This window comes from Bison bison, unplaced genomic scaffold, assembly GCF_000754665.1.
Source record: "Bison bison bison isolate TAMUID 2011002044 unplaced genomic scaffold, Bison_UMD1.0 scf7180017864498, whole genome shotgun sequence".
Lineage (NCBI taxonomy): Eukaryota > Metazoa > Chordata > Mammalia > Artiodactyla > Bovidae > Bison > Bison bison.
Window position 1 is genome coordinate 3,632,571 of NW_011495057.1, and position 17,883 is coordinate 3,650,453.

General features: G+C 43.0%; 1 protein-coding gene across 5 annotated transcripts in view; it reads right to left on the reverse strand.

The window, feature by feature from the left end:
* OSBPL1A (oxysterol binding protein-like 1A) overlaps nt 1–17,883 on the reverse strand; it is a 234,197-nt gene that overhangs the window by 18,366 nt on the left and 197,948 nt on the right. For all 5 annotated transcript variants that reach the window (XM_010828928.1, XM_010828930.1, XM_010828929.1 and 2 more), the window contains 2 exons: nt 1,500–1,634; nt 236–333 (listed from right to left, as the gene is read on the reverse strand). In XM_010828928.1, coding sequence (XP_010827230.1) covers nt 236–333; nt 1,500–1,634 — 233 coding nt within the window. The remainder of the gene's footprint in view (nt 1–235; nt 334–1,499; nt 1,635–17,883) is intronic.

Sequence of the window (17,883 nt, forward strand, 5' to 3'; positions counted from 1 at the left end):
AGGAATACTGAAATTCTTGCGTTTACTTTTAATAACGGTCCACTTTATATATGCTTTCATATTTTTGACAGTCTCTAAAATAACAACTATCACAGAAACAAACATCAAAGTTGTTACCTTTTCTCCAGTCTTACAAAATGTTGGTAAATGCCCAAAAAATACCCATTTTCACTTGAAGAGCTATATAAATCATGCAAATTCAAATATCTGCCTGGAATAGAGTGGAAGATCTTACCGAACTAACTCATAAGTCTCTCCCAGGAGCGGGTTGAAAGGCTTTCCAGTGCGTTCCCACTGCGAGGCAACAGCGGAGACAGCAAATGCAGCCACACACTGGGGGACAGAGCGTGAGCATAAGTTAAAAACAGCCTCGCTGGCTCCTTACTCTTTCAGGAACTGAAATTTTGCTGAAGACAGTAATGTACAAAATGATTCTGCGGAGTTTAATTATGTTGCATGTTAAAGATGGCTTAATAAGCAAACTAATAAGCCAATGTGGATATTCAGAATGAAAATGACTCTGAGTCTCTTCCTGTAAGTCATCCCAACTGTGGTTTTTATAAATATACTCACAGTGTTACAAATACTCTCAAGGACTTTAAAAAAAGACTCTCAAATCTGACATTACTTTTAATTCCTTTACAATTTCTAAAAAGTACATCAGCAGATGGTAAAGAATCTGTCTGCAATGCAGGAGACTCAGGTTTGATCCCTGGATCTAGAAGATCCCCTGGAGAAGGGAATGGCAACCCACTCCAGTATTCTTGTCTGGGAAATCCCATGGACAGAGGAGCCTGGTAGGCTACAGTCCACTGGGTTGCAAAGAGTCAGACATGCCTGACTAACACTTTCACATCCCTTTTAGGATGGGGTGAAAAGATAAAACCAAACAAATTGGTATCAAGTCCAGTGAGGTTGGGAAAAGCTGCTTTACATACATGGAAGGACACAAGACTCCATTTAGAATGCTATTGCTTTGTTGGAAGGAGAACAATGTATCTACTCTCCCTGTGTCTAGTCCATCCATAAACATCACATGACTATTTCCCTTCAAAAAAAAAATCAAGAAGTACAATTCCTTCTTGTCCTCTTTTTCAACCTATAGTAGTATGTGCATATTTATATAAACGCATAAGCATAAATACACTTATTTATATGTGTATGTATATACATGTCTTCCTAGAAACACTCTGAGAAGTCTGAAAGGCTGAAGTGTCTTCCCCCAATACAATGCCACTTTCTAAAACAATGACTCAGAAACAGCTCACCAAACTCAGGTTTGGTTTTGGACCTTTCTGCTTTCTTCCAATCCTCATTGGTCTGCAGAAGGAACACAGATGACACTCCAAACATGCTGTGTATTAATAACATTTCCTAACCTCGCATTAAACTTAACATGACCTCTGTGCGTGTAGGTTGGGGGCGGGGAGGTAGGGGAGGTGGCAGAGAAGACCTTCCAAGACGTCTGTCAGTCTTTCCCAGGGCTTGGCGACACGCACCTGCATCCTTTCCACAGGATCAGTGAGCGAACTGGCCTTGTGGATGAGGTATGTATGCTCCATATATTCAGTGAGTCGCTGGAGGAAGCTCAAAGGCTCATTAAATATAACTGGCATGGTGATCTTGGAGAGTTCCTAGTGAATAAGAAAATGGAAACTGATGTCCAAAATACACAGTAAACCTACATGCTTCCGTCTCGACATAACATGTTCCTGGAAAGAAAGTCACAGACAACAGCGACCCATGAAATTTAATTAGCATTAGTTCAATTTCCTAAGTCTTCCCAGACCATCTAACCATGTGGAATATACTGTTCTAGGCCTTGAAGGAAATACAAAGACTACCCAGACGTTCTTCCTTGGCTTCGAGGAGCCTGCAGTCTACTAGTGATCACTGAGATGACGACTGTTAATAAGTCTGCCTCAGATCAGAATTAGCAAATGACAAATGAAGGTGATGGGGACGCAAGACCGAGCACCTCCACACCGGGCTAGGAAGCTACCACTCAGACCACTTTTCTGGACGATTTTTCAGAAGAACTTCAGACTGCTTTTCACAGACAATACTGAGGTTTTCTGAGCACGTCCATATACATTATGAACTAGGGTGTTGATGGCTAATGTATATTTTGCAGAATAGATATTTAATTCTGTCTGATAGAACGACACAATCATGTAGACTTCCAAAAATAATTTAATGACTGGGAGGGGTCATCTAACCTCAATTGCAACCTTTCACCTCTGTTTACCATATCCTGGGGCTTCCCTGGTGGCTCAGATGGTGAATCCGCCTGCAACATAGGAGACCTGGGTTCAATCCCTGGGTCGGGAGATCCCCTAGAGAAGGGAATGGCAACCCACTCCAGTATTCTTGCCTGGAGAATTGCATGGACAGAGGACCCTGGTGGGCTACAGTCCATGGGGAAGCAAACAGTCAGATACAACTGAGCAACTAACACTGTCACTTTCCCTACCATATCCTGCCAGCAAACAGGAGCACCATAGGATCTTAAATAAACATTCTTTAGATAACAAACTTATCTTGGGATTCCAGTTGAGCTATTCCAAATCCTGAAAGATGATGCTGTGAAAGTGCTGCATTCAATATGCCAGCAAATTTGGAAAACTCAGCCGTGGCCACAGGACTGGAAAAGGTCAGTTTTCATTCCAATCCCAAAGAAAGGCAATGCCAAAGAATGCTCAAACTACCGCACAATTGCACTCATCTCACATGCTAGCAAAGTAATGCTCAAAATTCTCCAAGCCAGGCTTCAGCAATACATGAACCGTGAACCTCCTGATGTTCAAGCTGGTTTTAGAAAAGGCAGAGGAACCAGAGATCAAATTGCCAACATCTGCTGGATCATGGAAAAAGCAAGAGAGTTCCAGAAAAACATCTATTTCTGCTTTATTGACTATGCCAAAGCCTTTGACTGTGTGGATCACAATAAACTGTGGAAAATTCTGAATGAGATGGGAATACCAGACCACCTGACCTGCCTCTTGAGAAATCTGTATGCAGGTCAGGAAGCAACAGTTAGAACTGGACATGGAACAACAGACTGGTTCCAAATAGGAAAAGGAGTTCGTCAAGGCTGTATATTGTCACCCTGTTTATTTAACTTATATGCAGAGTACATCATGAGAAACGCTGGACTGGAAGAAACACAAGCTGGGATCAAGGTTGCCGGGAGAAATATCAATAACCTCAGATACGCAGATGACACTGCCCTTATGGCAGAAGGTGAAGAGGAACTAAAAAGCCTGTTGATGAAAGTGAAAGTGGAGAGTGAAAAAGTTGGTTTAAAGCTCAACATTCAGAAAATGAAGATCATGGCATCCGGTCCCATCACTTCATTGGAAATAGATGGGGAAACAGTGTCAGACTTTATTTTTCTGGGCTCCAAAATCATTGCAGATGCTGACTGCAGCCATGAAATTAAAAGACACTTGCTCCTTGGAAGAAAAGCTATGACCAACCTAGGCAGCATATTAAAAAGTAGAGATATTACTTTCCTGACAAAGGTCCATCTACCCAAAGCTGTGGTTTTTCCAGCAGTCATGTATGGATGTGAGAGTTGAACTGTGAAGAAGGCTGAGCGCCGAAGAATTGATGCTTTTGAACTGTGGTGTTGGAGAGGACTTTTGAGAGTCCCTTGGACTGCAAGGAGATCCAACCAGTCCATTCTGAAGGAGATCAGCCCTAGGATTTCTTTGGAAGGAATGATGCTGAAGCTGAAACTCCAGTACTTTGGCCACCTCATGTGAAGAGTTGACTCATTGGAAAAGACTCTGATGCTGGGAGGGATTGGGGGCAGGAGGAGAAGGGGATGACAGAGGATGAGATGGATGGATGGCGTCACTGACTCGATGGACGTGAGTCAGAGTGAACTCCGGGAGTTGGTGATGGACAGGGAGGCCTGGCATGTTGCGATTCATGGGGTCGCAAAGAGTCGGATACGACTGAGCGACTGATCTGATCTCATCTTGGTTTTCTCTAGATTATTCTGATAATTTTCCCAACCTTCCACCTATCATTATTTACCTTTCTCATGGGAATCAGGTCCTTCATGAAACCTGCTAACTAAAACCACGGTCATGTGAACAACCCCAAGGCACCACCCAGGTGGAATGCCACCTGCTTCCGCCCACCCCTCTAAACATCTACATTCTTACAGATGTACACAATTAAGAATAAAGTGACCTTCACAAAACCACAACCAGCATGTGCACACGCACACACACACACACACAAGAAGCTCATTTATTATCATAAAATACTGCAGAATGCAGACAGATGTAGCAGCTCAATGTAATGAAAAGAAATGATAGGTTTACACTGCCTGTCTGGGAAGACAAAAGAGAATAGGAATGTATAAGGAGATAAAGAACAGAAGGCTCTTTACTATGTGACACCCTGAGATCTTGGTAAATGCAGAAACTCACTGGTGGGCCAAGTCAAGAAAGCGGGGACTGCCAAGGCTTGTCTTAACTGAGATGTCTCAGACTCTCTCTCTTTTACTTAAAATACCTTCATGGTTTTTTTTTTTAAAGAGGAATATGCAATGCTCAGTAATAGAAGTAAAAACATGAAAATGCTCCTTTCCTTAGAGCCGAAGCATCAACCACAGTTTGGGACACACTGCTGTGCGTTTGCACACATGTGTGTACATGTGTGTGCACACATATACCTTACTGGAGTTTTTTAACGCATGGCATCTGCTCTGTGTACTGGCTCATTTACTTGCCTTTTTTGCTGTCCCTGTGTTTGGAGGTCTTACGCACACATACAGTACATCCCTAAGTCTGTCAAGTTCTTTGTAATCCCTGTGCTATTCAGTGGTTAAGACATCAGAACCAGGCTGAGCTCCATGACAGGCTCTCTCATTTAGCAGTCATGCAACTCCGGCCAAGTTAAACTCTGCCAGCGTCCTTACAATACCATGGCATTAATCCAACAATGTATATAGCATAATCTACTACAAGGCATTCTTCTAAGACCAATACTTGCAAAACACTTAGACTAGTTCTGGGCACATTAGCAAATGCTACATTTATTCATTAAAAAATTTTTTTTAAGTCTATATATATATAGAAGGGAATGGCAACCCACTCCAGTATTCTTGCCTGGAGAACCCCACAGATGGAGGAGGCTGGTAGGCTACAGTCCACAGTGTTGCGAAGAGTCAGACATGATTGAGCAACTTCACTTTCACTTTCATATATAGCTATACCATGAACAATTTAATATTTTAGAACATGAGCAAGTATGGTTTTAAGGTAAATTTCTATAAGTGGGTTTTTTAGGTCAAAGGTGTGCACTCATTTAAAATTTTTATCATTACTACCAAGCTGAATGCCTTCCAAAAACCCTTTATCCTATTTGTACTCCTACTACTGCTGCCTGGAAGTCACATTTTCTTTTAACATCAAAGGGGGGAGCAGTACTTCCAATCTGTTCATTCAATCATGGTCATTTTCTTTACAGAAAAATTTAACTGAAGGATAGTCAAATATTGAATGGGGCTAAGTAGTTCACTTTTAACTCTAGAATGAAGATTAAAAAACAGAATCCTAAACATAAACATTAGGGAGTATCAGACCACCTTACCTTACCTGTCTCCTGAGAAAGCTGTATGCAAGTCAAGAAGCAGCAGTTAGAATGACACAGAACAAATGCCTGGTTAAAAACTGAGAAAGGAGTACAACAAGGCTGTATAATGTCACCCTGCTTATTTAACTTATATGCAGAGTACATCATGAGAAGGCTGGATGAATCACAAGGTGGAATCAAGACTGTAGGAAGAAATATCAACAACCTCAGAAATGGATAAATTCCTGGAAAAAAACAACCTAACAAAATTGAATCATGTAGAAACAGGAAATCTGAACAGACCAATTACTAGTAAAGAGACTGAAGCAGTAATCAAAGACCTGCCAACAAACAAAAGTCTAAGACCAGATATTTTGACTGGTGAATTCTGCCAGACATTTAAAGTGAAATTAATACTGATCCTTCTCAAACTATTCAAAAACAGAAGAGGAGGGGACATTGCCAGTCATTTTACAAGGTCAACATTCAGTTCAGTTCAGTTCAGTCACTCAGTCGTGTCCGATTCTTTGCGACCCCATGAATTGCAGCACTCCAGGCCTCCCTGTCCATCACCAACTCCCGGAGTTCACTCAGACTCATGTCCATTGAGTCAGTGATGCCATCCATCCATCTCATCCTCTGTCGTCCCCTTCTCCTCCTGCCCCCAATCCCTCACACTATCAGAGTCTTTTCCAATGAGTCAACTCTTTGCATGAGGTGGCCAAAGTACTGGAGTTTCAGCTTCAGCATCATTCCTTCCAAAGAAATCCCAGGGCTGATCTCCTTCAGAATGGACTGGTTGGATCTTCTTGTAGTCCAAGGGACTCTCAAGAGTCTTCTCCAACACCACAGTTCAAAAGCATCAAAGGTCAACATTATCCTGACACTAAAACCAGAGAAGGACAAAGGCAGACCCAGAAAAGAAAATTATAGGCCAATATCCACTATGAACACAGATGTAAAAGAAAACATTACCAAGCTGAACTCAACAATACATTTAAAGGGTCATATACCATGACCATGATCAAGTGGGATTTATTCCTGAGAAGCAGGATGGTTCAACACAAGCCAATCAATCAACATGATATACCACATTAGTAAAATGAAGAATAAAAATATATGATCATCTCAATAGATGTGCAGAAAAAGCATTTGACAAAATTCATCCTTTCATGGTAAGTTCTAGCCAGAGTACTAATGCAAGAAAAAGAAAATGCATTCAAATTAGGAAGTAAGAAGTAAAATTATCTCTATTTGCAAATGATATTATAAATAGAAAACCCTAAAGACTCCACCAAAACACCACTGGAACCAATATGTGAGTTCAGTGAGCTGCAGGGCACAAAACCAACTTATAAAAACCAGTTGTGTTTCAATACACCAAGAATAAGCTATCAGAAGCAATCCCATTTACAATATCATCAAAAAGAATAAAATACTTAGGAATAAATTTAACCAAGGAGGTGAAAGATCACAGTCAAAACTGTAAGACGTTAACAAAAGAAATCACAGAAGACAGGAATAAATGGAAAGATATTCTGTACTCATGGATTACAAAAGTTGTTAAAATGTCCAGACTACCCAAAGTGATCTAGTCAACGCAATCCTTATCAAAATTCCAAAGGCATTTTTTCACAGATGAAAGAAAAACAATCCTGAAATTTGACAGGACCACAAAAGACCTTGAATAGCCAATTTTGAGAAAGAACAACAAAGCTGGAGGCATCAAGCCCCCTGATTCCAAACTATATGATAAAGATATACTAATCAAAATAGTACAGAACTGGCATAGAAATGGACAGGTGGATGAATGGAATAGAGAGCCAAGAAATAAATCCATGCATTTATGGTCAATTAATTCTTGCCAAGAACACACAATGGAAACAAGCTAAGTGTCCATCAATGGATAAAGGATCAAGAAAACATGGGGGGGGGTGTGTGTGTGTTTGTATCTATATGTGCACATACACATGAATATTACTTGGCCTCACAAAAGGAAATTTTGCCATTTATGACAACACGGATGAAACTGGAGGTACTTATGCTAAGTGAAATAAACCAGTCAGACAATATGGAATTGTATCACACATAGGCAAACCATAAAAAAAAAAAATACTGAACTAATAAAAACATAGTAGAAAGTCATTGCCTAAGGGCTTCAGGGTGGGGAAATTAGGCAGAAGTTGGTGAAAGTGTATGAACTTTCAGTTATAATATAAATAAGTCCTGAGGATCTACCACGTAACATGGCAGACAACTGATAATGCTGTTTGGTATAAATGAAAGAAGAGTAGAACTTAAATGCTGTCACCAAAAAAAGCTACACATGTGAGGAGCTGAGTGTGTTAATTAGCTTGATGGGGGAATCCTGTCACAATACATACATACATCCAATCATCTTGATACAGACTTTAAATATTTGTCAATTGTACCTTAAAAAAAAAAAAAAAAAAGTTCACCGAGATCATCTCTTTTAAAGCAACTTGACCATACAAAGTACACATATAGAAATAAAATTCTTCCAACGTATCTTTCTAGAAACTTTTCACACTCCCAGGAGTGTAGATTCGATCCCTGTTCAAGGGAACTAGATCCCACATACTGCAACTAAAGATCCCGCCCAGTCTAATCAATTAGTTAATGTTTAAAAACATAAAAGTCTTGTTATAGCCAATCCTGACCTGGAACGCCCTCCTCACTTCCCTTAACGCTTGTATCTCCTCCCCAGCAGAACTTCAAAGCCCAGCTCAAGCCTCTCCTCCTCGATTTCTCACCTCTCCCAGCTCCTGGAACACATAATCTGTACTGTACAAGTGAGCATCTGATCACAGACTGGACGACCTGCTGCTATGTCGGGGTACTAACCAGCACAACTTGCTAAGTACCCAGTGACACAACTCCCGAGGGAAGGGTGAAAGCTCACACTTGGCTGTGTCCTCACCCCTCAGAACAGAGCACAACACAGGTGCCCCTGCCCCCATGGGCTCCCGTGTACTCCCACTGCCCCGAGTTTACTCCGATTCCGGCATTTATCACAAAGCACTAGCCTCTCTCGACTCTTTCACTGGAATACCAACTCCCTGAGCTCAGAACCCTCTTGTTGAATGATGGATACTAGTTCACGTGAGAAAATGTGTGAAATAATAGGTTACAATGCAACATGTTTAAAAATATTTTGTAAACTATATGTTATATAGACAAATATTAGAAGGTAGCGGTATCAAAAAGTTAACAGCAGTTGTCTCTAGGAGTTGGAAGTCCAGGTAATCTTGATGATCTTTGCGCTTTTCTATATTTTCTAAATTTCCTAAAAGGGACATGTATTTCTCTTACAATCAGGGGTAAAACAAGAGATACAATTTAAAAATCTTAACACTTTCAGCCTGGCCAAAGGAAGGGATGGGGAAGCTGACAACCTCGAACCACGGAAGGTGGACCACCTTAGGACACACAGGCTGACATTCTGCTAGTCATAAAACAGACAAAAGAAACACAGTGTATCTGGCATGATGGAAAAGCAGGAGCAGCTAGACACACTCAGGATGGTCCAGTCCTGGGGTCCAGGGACAGCAGAGGGCTGTGGCTGAAAGAATGCCTTCGGAACAGAGGGTGCAACAGAGGCTGCCAGGGCTGGGTGCAGGGAGCTGCTGATGCAGGGATGCAGAGCATCGGCTATGTGAGACGAAGTTTCGTGGAGAGGTGGAGCTGACGACTGCACAAAGATAATGCACAAATGTCACTGAACTGCACTCTTACAAACAGCTAAAATGGTAACCATTACACTATATGTATCCTATACCTTGAAAAGAACAACAGAAAAGAATGGGCTGAGAGCACACGCCCCTGCTACCTAATGCCTGTGTCACTTCACCAAGTGGGGACTTCGCTGTCGGGATTAGATTAGTTCACACAAAACACTCACCACAGTGCCAGGCATACATTAAGCGAGCAACACATGTCAACTATATAATCATTACTGTTAATAGAACACGCAAGACTGCCAAGTCCTCCAAGGTTGTGAGGAGGCAAGGTGGCTTCAAAGGCTGGGATACCTGGTCCTGTCACCTGGCAGCCGAGCTGCAGAAGCGCCACCCTGGGGGCAGCGTGGCTTGAGTTCTGAGCTTAAAAGGTGAGGGAGTGAGGGAAGGACACCTCTTTTCCCCCTCCTCCCTGCCCCAGCCGGGTGGCATCGTGTAGGCCCACCAAGGCTCTCTGTCTGGTCCAATCGCCAAGAAGACAGGGGCTTCACCAGGGCGGCGATGTGAGCCCTGGCCCTTGACGGTATGTGACGTGAGTGATGCCATTTCTGGCTCTGCTCTCGTTTCTACATTTTGCTTTGTGGTGCACACTAGCAGGGTGAGGTTTAAAGGAATTTTAAAAGGATTTATTCAGTAAAGGATGAAGAACTTTATCTGGAAGTTTGAATTTGAACTTTTCCCCCTAAAAATACTAGAATGACTATTAAACACTCTCTGAGAACAAAAGACATGCCAGTGGGTGACACCTGTTGCTTTCATGATGATGGTGGGCTTCCCAGGTGGCGCCACTGGTAAAGAATCCGCCTACTAAGGCAGGAAATGCAAGAGATGCGAGTTCGATCCCCGTGTTGGGAAGATCCCTTGGAGTAGGAAACGGCACCCCACTCCAGTATTCTTGCCTGGAAAACTCCATGGGCAGAGGAGCCTGGTGGGCTACCATCCCCGGGGCCACAAGAGTTGGACACGACTGAGCACACGCATACACACTACGCACACACACACACAATTATTGTGGCTCAGGGCTTCCCTCATACCTCAGTCGGTAAAGAATCCACCTGCAATGCAGGAGACCTGTTCGATTCCTGTGTTAGGAAGATCCCCTGGAGAAGGAAACGGCAACCCACTCCAGTATTCTTGCCTGCGGAATCCCATGGACAGAAGAGGCTGGCAGGTTACAGTCCATCGGGTCACAAGAGGCAGACATGACTTAGCGACTAGACAACAATGACAGTGACAGATGGGAATCCAGGCCTAGGGCCTTAATCTTTTCTCTCTATATTATGCACTGCCATACCTTCACATATATATTCCTGAGAAAATAAACAAGCAACAATGGGACAGTCACAAGCCTGCTGCTGCTGCTGCTAAGTCGCTTCAGTCATGTCTGACTCTGTGCGACCCCATAGACGGCAGCCCACCAGGCTTCCCCATCCCTGGGATTCTCCAGGCAAGAACACTGGAGTGGGTTGCCATTTCCTTCTCCAATTCATGAAAGTGAAAAGTGAAAGTGAAGTCGCTCAGTCGTGTCCAACTCCTAGCGACCCCATGGACTGTAGCCTACCAGGCTCCTCTGTCCATGGGATTTTCCAGGCAAGAGTACTGGAGTGGGGTGCCATTGCCTTCTCCACACAAGCCTGGTAGATACTGGCTATTCAGCACCTGTTGGTTAGACTTCATATGAAGCAGCAAGTCAATGAAAGAGTGTGGTGTCAACTCTGGAGACCAAGTTACAAAGGACATGGTTTTATCATCCATTCAATGGGCAGATTCCTTTTTAATCATTTGAAAAGCTCCCCAAATTCTAAAAGGGTCTTTTAATCTAATTTTGTAATCAAGAATAATTTAAACACCTTCCTCCTGCTTCTTTCAGTAACTCAGAATGCAAGCATTCAAGGAAATGAAAAGGCAAGCTTGTGGCCCAGGCAACAGGGAGTGGAAGGGACAGAAAAAGCACCGATGGAACATACAAATACAGATCCAGACAACCGTAAAAACCACCTCGACTGCGTAGAACAGTCTAACAGACTGTTTAAAATACAGCAATGAACTTGCAATTTTTTTGCCTCCATTAGCCTGTAATTATTATTAAACTTGGAAGGAAAGTTGTAACCAACCTAGACAGCATAGTAAAAAGCAGAGACATTACTTTGTCAACAAAGGTCCATCTACTCAAAGGCTATGGTTTTTCCAGTGGTCATGTATGGACATGAGAGTTGGACTGTGAAGAAAGCTGAGCGCCAAAGAATTGATGCTTTTGAACTGCGGTGTTGAAGAAGATTGTTGAGAGTCCCTTGGACTGCAAGGAGATCCAACCAGTCCATCCTAAAGGAGATCAGTCCTGGGTGTTCACTGGAAGGACTGATGTTGAAACTGAAACTCCAATACTTTGGCCACCTGATGCAAAGAACTGACTCATCGGAAAAGACCCTGATGCTGGGAAAGATTGAGGGCAGGAGGACAAGGGGACGATAGAGGATGAGATGGTTGGATGGCATCACTGACTCAATGGACATGGGTTTGGGTGGACTCCGGGAGTTGGTGATGGACAGGGAGGGCTGGCGTGCTGCGATTCATGGGGTCGCAAAGAGTCGGACATGACTGAGCGACTGAACTGAATCTTACAATTATTTTAATTGCTTAAATTTAAATTTATATAATGGATATATAATGAAAAACGTGGCAATACAAATTATATTTCACTCCTTTTGGAAATTCACAGAGACACCATTTTTACTTACAAGACAATGAAGTTTGGTATTGGACTCTCTAGATGCTGTATACAACCAATTAATAGGGTATATATTCCAGTAATAGGAAAAGCAACAATGCATATTATGAAGGTCAAGTTTCAGGAAGAAACATGAGCTAGAATGCTTTTATCACTGAAAGCTTCAGTCAGCTGGAAAAATTAAATATTTATGCCAGGCAATTCTACCTTGTGACCCAGCTGAAAGCAAAGTTTAAATTTATCCATGCAAATTAATAGCAACCAATGATGAAACCGAAGAAACTCTTAATTGCAGCTGCTCATCAGCTGACAAACTGAGAAGAAAAAAAAAGCAGGCTGCTTTGTCCCTTAAGCACTATATAAACAACCCACAGGCAAGGCCAAGTCTGAAATGAAAAACAGTTTATAAGTGTTACGCCTAGCATCGTAATGGCCAACCGTGCAAATATTTAAGACCTGGGTTAGAGAGAGCAGCTCAGTTTCGGTCTTAAGCTAATTCTGCCAGCAGGCAGGATGCTCACCCAGGTGTGCGACCCAAGCACTAAGTGGGCTTCTAGGTTCTTCACTGACAGGCAACACTGGCAGCAGCCTGGGCTCTGTCCCCTGGGTGTCCCAAGGTTGGCACTGGATCCTCTCTCCACAACAGCCCTCCTACCTTGCACAGCTACCAAAGACATGAAAATGTATCTTCCTTACACAGAAGGGCCTTGGATGGTCAAAGGTCTCTCCCGTCTCATGCTACCCAGTCCCCTCCCTCTCCACAAGAGGTCTAACCTCTATAAGTTGACCATTGCGGAGGGGTTCTTGCCATCCTAATACACCAATCACGCCCAAAGTGGCCACACCAAGACCTCGCAGGACAGCCCTTGGGGACCACTCTGGATGCGCAGACTGAACAAGCCTGCCACTCTCCTGCCTCTTGCTGTGGTTACACCTCTGCTCCTTGGCTCTCACAGACCAGCCCTGGGGAGCATGCCACCCAGAAACAAAGGATCTACACACTGGACAGGGGTGTCTGTGTGTGAACTGAATGAACCACACCACGGATAGCTGGATGCAGCCAGTGGCAAAAAAAAAAAAAAAAAGAAAACCAGGGAGGAAGAAGACAAGGGAAGCACTGAGGGACAATATATTCCTTTCCTGTTCTTCCTGTCTCATAGCTGAACGTTGTCAGGCTTGGGAGGCTGCGCAAGCCCTCTTACTAGGCCAGCACGAGGCAGGAACACGGAAGGATGTCTAAAGACTGGCTGGACGCTTGGACCAGAGCCACGGTCTCCAAAGGTTCCTGGTGACTGTGGGCAGAGATGCTGAAGGGGAACTGACCCGTGGGTGCTCACCCTCCACACACTCTCCTACCTAAGAACTGATGGGCCAAGGATGCACCTGCATTGGAAGGCACACTGTGGCCCTTCTCCCACTTCTCCTTTTACAACGCCCTTTGTTTGATAAAAAATCTGCCTGCAATGTAGAAGACCTGGGTTCAATCCCTAGGTTGAGAAGATCCCCTGGAGAAGGGAATGGCAACCTACGTCGGTATTCTTGCCTGGATAATTCCATGGACAGCCCACGGAGTTGCAAAGAGTTGGACACGACTGAGCAACTAACATTTTCACTTTTCATTTACTTGGTGTGGGGAGGGGTGGGAGACCCCACCCCTTACACCATCCTGAATCCTAGCATAGCAGTTTTGCCCCAGTGTGGGAAAATCTTCAGGGCACCAAGCAAAGGAAGTTTAGAAATACAGTACTGGCCACACTGCTATATTTAAAATGGATAACCAACAAGGTCCTATGGTATTGCACAGCTAACTCGGCTCAATGTTATGTGGCAGCCTGGATGGGAGGGAGTTTGGGGGAGAATGGATACGTGTATATGCATGGCTGAGTGCCTTCGCTGTTCACCTGAAACCATCACAACACTGTGAACTGGCTATATCCCAATGCAAAATAAAAAGTTGAAAAAAAAGAAGAAAGAAATACAGTACTGGTTCGTACCAAGGAAATCTCCTTAAGTCAAGGCCTGTTGTTTCTCATAAGACAAAGACCCGACATTAGAAGCAGGGTCTTCCGGTCACTTCTTGGATATTTATTTCAGATCACTGTAGAGTGGGGTGGTAGAGATGACACATTTTGTTTAACTACTTTGCCTCTTCTGCCTCCTGTCTCTTAAGTCAGTATTTATGTTATAATGTACTCGTTTGGGCAAAGCTCCAAATCTTATCTAGAGCTTATATTTAGAATTCAAGAATCAGACAGTTGTCACAGTGACACAGACCAATGTGTTTATCTGAACCCCAAAATAGCACCACAGTCCTGACAGTGACTGACCAGGGATGCGTCTGGTTCTGAGGTCACTTGGCAGGTACTCTGTGTCAAGGGAATGAGATGAGTCGGAGGTTTTCAGGGAAAACATTTAAAGCTCATGGTAAGACAAAAGTATTTCATGAAAAAAAGATTATACAAGGTACGTTTTAGGGAAAATGTTTTCCGTTTTCTCAACCCTTTCTCAGTATTGCAAGGTAGATGTGAGTTACAGGAATCAAAGTTGAGAGCCCTGGCAATGTGTCTCTGCGGCGTTTCCCAGAGACCCAGACGCCCAGGACTCCAAGGAGGGTAACAAGACCTCCTGCAAGTTAAGAGTTTTCAAATGTGGTTTCCAATAACGTTAAAAGAAGTCTTAATGGAGAAGGAAATGGCAACCCACTCCAGTGTTCTTGCCTGGAGAATCCCAGGGACGTGGGAGCCTGGTGGGCTGCCGTCTATGGGGTCACACAGAGTCCGACACGACTGAAGCAACTTAGCAGCAGCAGCAGCAGCACACTGTTCTCCATAGTGGCTGTACTAGTTTGCATTCCCACCAACAGTGTAGGAGGGTTCCTTTTTCTCTACACCCTCTCCAGCATTTATTATTTGTAGACTTTTTGATAGCAGCCATTCTGACTGGTATGAGATGGTACCTCATTGTGGTTTTGATTTGCGTTTCTCTGATAATGAGTGATGTTGAGCATCTTTTCATGTGTTTGTTAGCCATTTGTATATTTCTTTGGAGAAATGTCCGTTTAGTTCTTTGGCCCATAAAATGGCAAATTTTATGTTATATGTATTTTACCACAATTAAAAATGTTTGCCCCCCCCCCCAAAAAAAAAAAAAAAAAAGAAGTCTTAATTGAGCTGTCAACTTGTGGATCATAAAAAATTATTTTTGATGGATGATATATTACCATTTGACTCGACATACAGTCGGGAAAAGGCCAAAGAACAGATGATATTGCTAGATATTAAAAAAACACAGAACTCCTACTCCCATCTATTAATATAAGCAAGTCTTCTTAATCTTCAAATCTACTAAAAAATAAGAACATAACTGTTAGTGCCCTCATTCTAGCAATGCGTGAAATTCATTCTTGGATATCTTAACGCAAATGAAAAAATCCTTTTTAATGAATAACATTTTATCTTTTGTGGTATAGTTTCACAAACTTTGTAACATTTGTTATTTTGATCATTCATGTAAGAAGAAATTGAAAGTTTTAGTACCCAAGTCTTATGGCCATAACATATAAATTCTTAAATTTTAATTTTACTCTATATTTTTGGGATAGCAAAGTATGATAGAGTACTCAATAAAAGACTTACAAAGATGAAAAAAATTAGGTTAGGGTAATACTCTATAGTAAATATAGAGTGGAAACAGGAGTTAAAGGAGCAAAAAAAACAGATAAAGTTTTCAAATCCCTTATGGAATTTGGTTGTACTGGGTAACTTTAAGAATGATAGAATATTTTTACTTTAGTAACTTAGTATTTATAATATAACAGATCTTCCTCACCCTTTTATAATAATTCAGCATTAATATTCTACAACTCCAAGACATTTAGCAGAAGTGCCCTCAGGGGCAGACACCGACTCAAATTTTGTGTCCGGATGCCTTGGTTGCTCAACCTGGCGCTGGTTCTGGTTTCCAAAGTCACTAAGCATGGTGACCCATGACCTAACCACTGGGTGAGTCCTGCTGACAAATTGTAAGAGGATTGGAGAGAAGAGGAGAAAGAAAACAGGGGAAACAGGAGACAATGGGATTATGACACCAGAATCCTTTAAAGGACGACGGGAATAAGGAAATAAGGAACAAAGAGTTCCAACTCCTAACCAGCACCAGTAGTAACTCTCAGATGGGAATCTGTTTGGTAAGAGCTTCAATCGCAGAGAGATTTAGGATTGAATTCCAGTTATGTAAAGTATTCATTTCGTGTAGTATATAACCCAACATTGGGTAACATAATCCTGTCCAAAACAGATGGGGAGAAAAAAAAAAGGGTGCCATTAGTTTTGGAAATCTAAGTCCCTGTGTTCTTTTGGGGAAGAAAGCAAAGTAGAATGTGTCCTGTATGTGGCAGTGGAGGATGGAGCACAATGAGCCTGGCTGGAGCAGGTGCTCAGGGGCCCAGGGCATCACATGCCTGAAGACGCTGACTTTCCTTCCCGATTGGTGGTGTTTAGGCACTAAGTCGTGTCCGACTTTGCGATGCAACAGACTGTAGCCCACCAGGCTCCTCTGTCCATGGGATTTTCCAGGCAAGAATACTGGAGTGGGTTGCCATTTCCTCCTCCATTCCTTCCTGATAAAATGAAGCTATACCTAGACCACACCTGGCAGGCAAGCGCCTATCATGGATTCTGAAAAGCCATGTCTTATTGGCTTCCTGACACTACACCATAAACTACAACATCATAAATAAGGAGCACTGACTTCTGAAAAAGTTGGGACCAGACCCCAGCTGAACGGGAACCGGGAGGTCTCCAGCAGAGTGTCCACACTCCCCACTCTGCTCTCACATGCTCAAGTCAACAGAGATGTCGTGAAAAGCTACGGTGCATATCAGATTTCCCCTGCAACTTTTGAGACTTCTTATCATAAAAAGATAAGCCAGGGCTTCCCTAGTGGCTCAGATTGTAAAGAGTCTACCTGCAATCCGGGAGACCCAGGTTCAATCCCTGGGTCGGGAAGATCCTCTGGAGAAGCAAATGGCAACCCACTCCAGTATTCTTGCCTGGAGAATCCCATGGACAGAGGAGCCTGGCGGGCTACAGTCCATGGGGTCGCAAAAGAGTCGGTCATAACTTAGGTACTAAGTAACAACATAACGGCTAACATAATAACCTGTCTTATAGTTAATTCCAAATAGGGGAGACAAGAGATCTCAACAAGGAAGGGCTTCAAACAGATGCTGGAGGACCCCTTTCGGTCATGGCCCTGATAGGCATTCCTGCGCTGGGTGGGAAGCTGGTCTCCATCAGCTCGTCCAGGGATATTGCTAAACATCGCATATGGAACGAGACAGGTCACCACACCAAAAAATTATCCAGCTTCTAAAGAGCCTCTTGATGAAGGTGAAAGAAGAGAGTGAAAAAGTTGGCTTAAAGCTCAACATTCAGAAAACTAAGATCATGGCATCTGGTCCTATCACTTCAAGGCAAATAGATGGGGGAACAGTGGAAACAGTGGCTAACTATTTTTTGGGGCTCCCAAATCACTGCAGATGGTGACTGCAGCCATGAAATTAAAAGATGCTTAATCCTCGGAAGGAAAGTTATGACCAACCTAGACAGCATATTCAAAAGCAGGGACATTACTTTGCCAACAAAGGTCCGTCTTGTCAAGGCTATGGTTTTTCCAGTAGTCATATATGGATTTGAGAGTTGGACCATAAAGAAAGCTGAGGGCTAAAGAATTGATGCTTTTGAACTGTGGTATTGGAGAAGACTCTTGAGAGTCCCTTGGACTGCGAGGAGATCCAACCAGTCC